The 2,341-nt window shown below is 70.6% G+C and overlaps 1 protein-coding gene across 1 annotated transcript in view; it reads left to right on the forward strand.

Moving 5' to 3' along the window:
- The first annotated feature begins 388 nt into the window (after positions 1-388).
- Positions 389-2,341, forward strand: part of LIPE (lipase E, hormone sensitive type) — an 8,067-nt gene continuing 6,114 nt past the window's right edge. The window contains exons 1-4 of the mRNA XM_026077346.1: positions 389-968; positions 1,703-1,793; positions 1,876-2,021; positions 2,113-2,298. Coding sequence (XP_025933131.1) covers positions 456-968; positions 1,703-1,793; positions 1,876-2,021; positions 2,113-2,298 — 936 coding nt within the window. The 5' untranslated portion in view covers positions 389-455. The remainder of the gene's footprint in view (positions 969-1,702; positions 1,794-1,875; positions 2,022-2,112; positions 2,299-2,341) is intronic.

Consider the following 2,341-nt stretch of genomic DNA (forward strand, 5'->3'; position numbering starts at 1 on the left):
GCTGCCCCACGGCCAGGGACCTGCAGGGACATGGCTGCCCTGGCCCCATGGCTGCCCCACAGCTGCCCCCCCAGTGCCCCACAGCCGGGGACCTGCAGGGACAGGGCTGCCCCAGCTCCACAGCTGCCCTATGGCCGATTTCCCCCCGCCGCCGCCAGCCACCCCCGTCCCCGTCCCCCCTGCCCCAGTGTCCCCGCCGCCGCCTTGCGCAAGCGCCGTCCCCTGCCCCAGAGGCGGGTGGCCCCAGGGGGGTGTCTGGGAGGGGCCCCGGCGCCCGGGACTGGACGGGATGGGACGGGATGGGGGGGGGGGGCGGAGCGCAGCTGCCCCATTAAAGCTGCCTCTGTCTCCGTCTCCATCGTCTCCGTGTCCGTGTCCGTCTCAGTCTCCGTCTCCATCGTCTCCGTGTCCGTCATCTCTGTGTCCCTGTCTGTCTCCACTCCCGCAGTGCCGCCATGGAGGTCCGGCCGCTGTTCCAGGCGCTGCACGCGCTGGCCGAGGACAACGCCGCCTTCTTCGGGCGCAGCGGCACCGAGGCCGGCCGGCGCTTCGTGGCCGCCTTCGGCGCCATCCGGCAGCACGCCCGGCGCCTGGAGCCGGCCCTGCGCCACTTCGCCCGCCTCTACCACCGCTTCGACCTGGACGAGGCCACGCCGGGCAACGGCTACCGCAGCCTGGTGCACACCGCCTGCTGCTGCCTGGCGCACGTGGTGCACAAGAGCCGCTACGTGGCCACCCACCGCCGCAGCATCTTTTTCCGCAGCGGCCACAATGCTGCCGAGCTGGAGGCCTACGGCGCCGCCCTGGCCCAGCTCCGCGCCCTGCTCTGCCTGGCGCAGCGGCTGCTGGCTCACAACCGCCCCGGCTGCCTCTTCCCACATGAGGATGGCGGCATCTCCGAGCTGGTGCTGCGCGAGTACAGCACCATGCACAACGGCTGCTTCTATGGGCGCTGCCTCGGCTTCCAGGTGCCCGGGGGGGGGACGCGGGGACGTGGAGACATGGGGATGTGCAACCTGCCATGGGGACACAGGGACGTGGGATGGGTGGGCAACCTGCCATGGGGACATGGGGACACAGGGATGTGCGACCTGCCATGGGGACGTGGGGATGGGTGTGCAACCTGCCACAGGGATGTAGGGACACGGGGACGTGGGGATGTGCAACCTGCCGCAGGAACATGGGGACACGGGGACATGGGATGGGTGGGCAAGCTGCCACAGGGACGTGGGATGAGTCTGCAACCTGCCATAGGGACATGGGGACGTGGGGATGGGTCTGCAACCTGCTGTGGAGACATGGTGACGTGGGGATGGGCGTGCAACCTGCCACAGGCAATTGCGCCAGTGGTCCCAGCGTGCCGGGACACGGGGATTGCAGGCTGCGCTTGCCTGGCGCTGGGGACTGCAGGCGCGCAGGGGCACGGGGACAGGGGGCATGGGCATGTCCAGACATGGGGACGCAGGGATGGGGGTTACGGGCACGGCCAGACACGGGGACAGGGGTTACGGGCACATCTGGATGTGGGGACACGGGGACRGGGGCAGCATTTGCATGGTGCTGGGGTTACGGATGTGTCCAGATGTGGGAACACAGGGATGGGGGTTACAGACACGTCCGTACATGGGGCCCCGTGGCYGGTGGTGGCTGCTGGCCGGTGCCGCCGCCACTCACATCCCCCCTCTCCCGCCTGTCACCGCAGTTTGCCCCGTCCATCCGGCCCTTCCTGCAGACCATCGCCATCGGGCTGGTGTCCTTCGGTGAGAACTACAAGCGGGACGACATGGGGCTGGGTGAGTGCCACTGCTGCGGGAAGGGGGGGGACACGGCATGGGGCCCCCCTGACTGCGTGTCCATGTCCCCCCCCGGGCGCAGGCGTGGCGGCCGGCTCGCTCTTCACCAGTGGCAAGTTCGCCGTGGACCCGGAGCTGCGGGGTGCCGAGTTCGAGCGGCTGACGCAGAACCTGGACGTCCACTTCTGGAAGAGCTTCTGGAACCTCACCGAGACCCAGCTGCTGGCGGTGCGTGTGCCGGCACGGGGGGTGCATGCATCCGCGTGTCCCCCCCTGGCCGCCCCGCTGAGCCCCCTGTCCTGTCCTGCCCCCCCTGCAGTCAGTGGCCAGCCTGGCGGCGGCGCCAGTGCGGCTCAGCTGGGCGCTGACGGTGCCGCCGGAGCCGCTGGAGCTGCCGCTGGCCGCCGACCCCGCGCGCACGGTCACCATCCCGCCGCCCGTGGCCCACACCGGCCCCGGCCCTGTCCACATGCGCCTCCTCTCCTATGAGCTGCGCGAGGGACAGGTCGGTGCTGGGGGGGCTGCTATGGGGGGAACCGCTATGGGGG

This window comes from Apteryx rowi, unplaced genomic scaffold, assembly GCF_003343035.1.
Source record: "Apteryx rowi isolate R43461 unplaced genomic scaffold, aptRow1 scaffold_1113, whole genome shotgun sequence".
Classification (NCBI taxonomy): domain Eukaryota; kingdom Metazoa; phylum Chordata; class Aves; order Apterygiformes; family Apterygidae; genus Apteryx; species Apteryx rowi.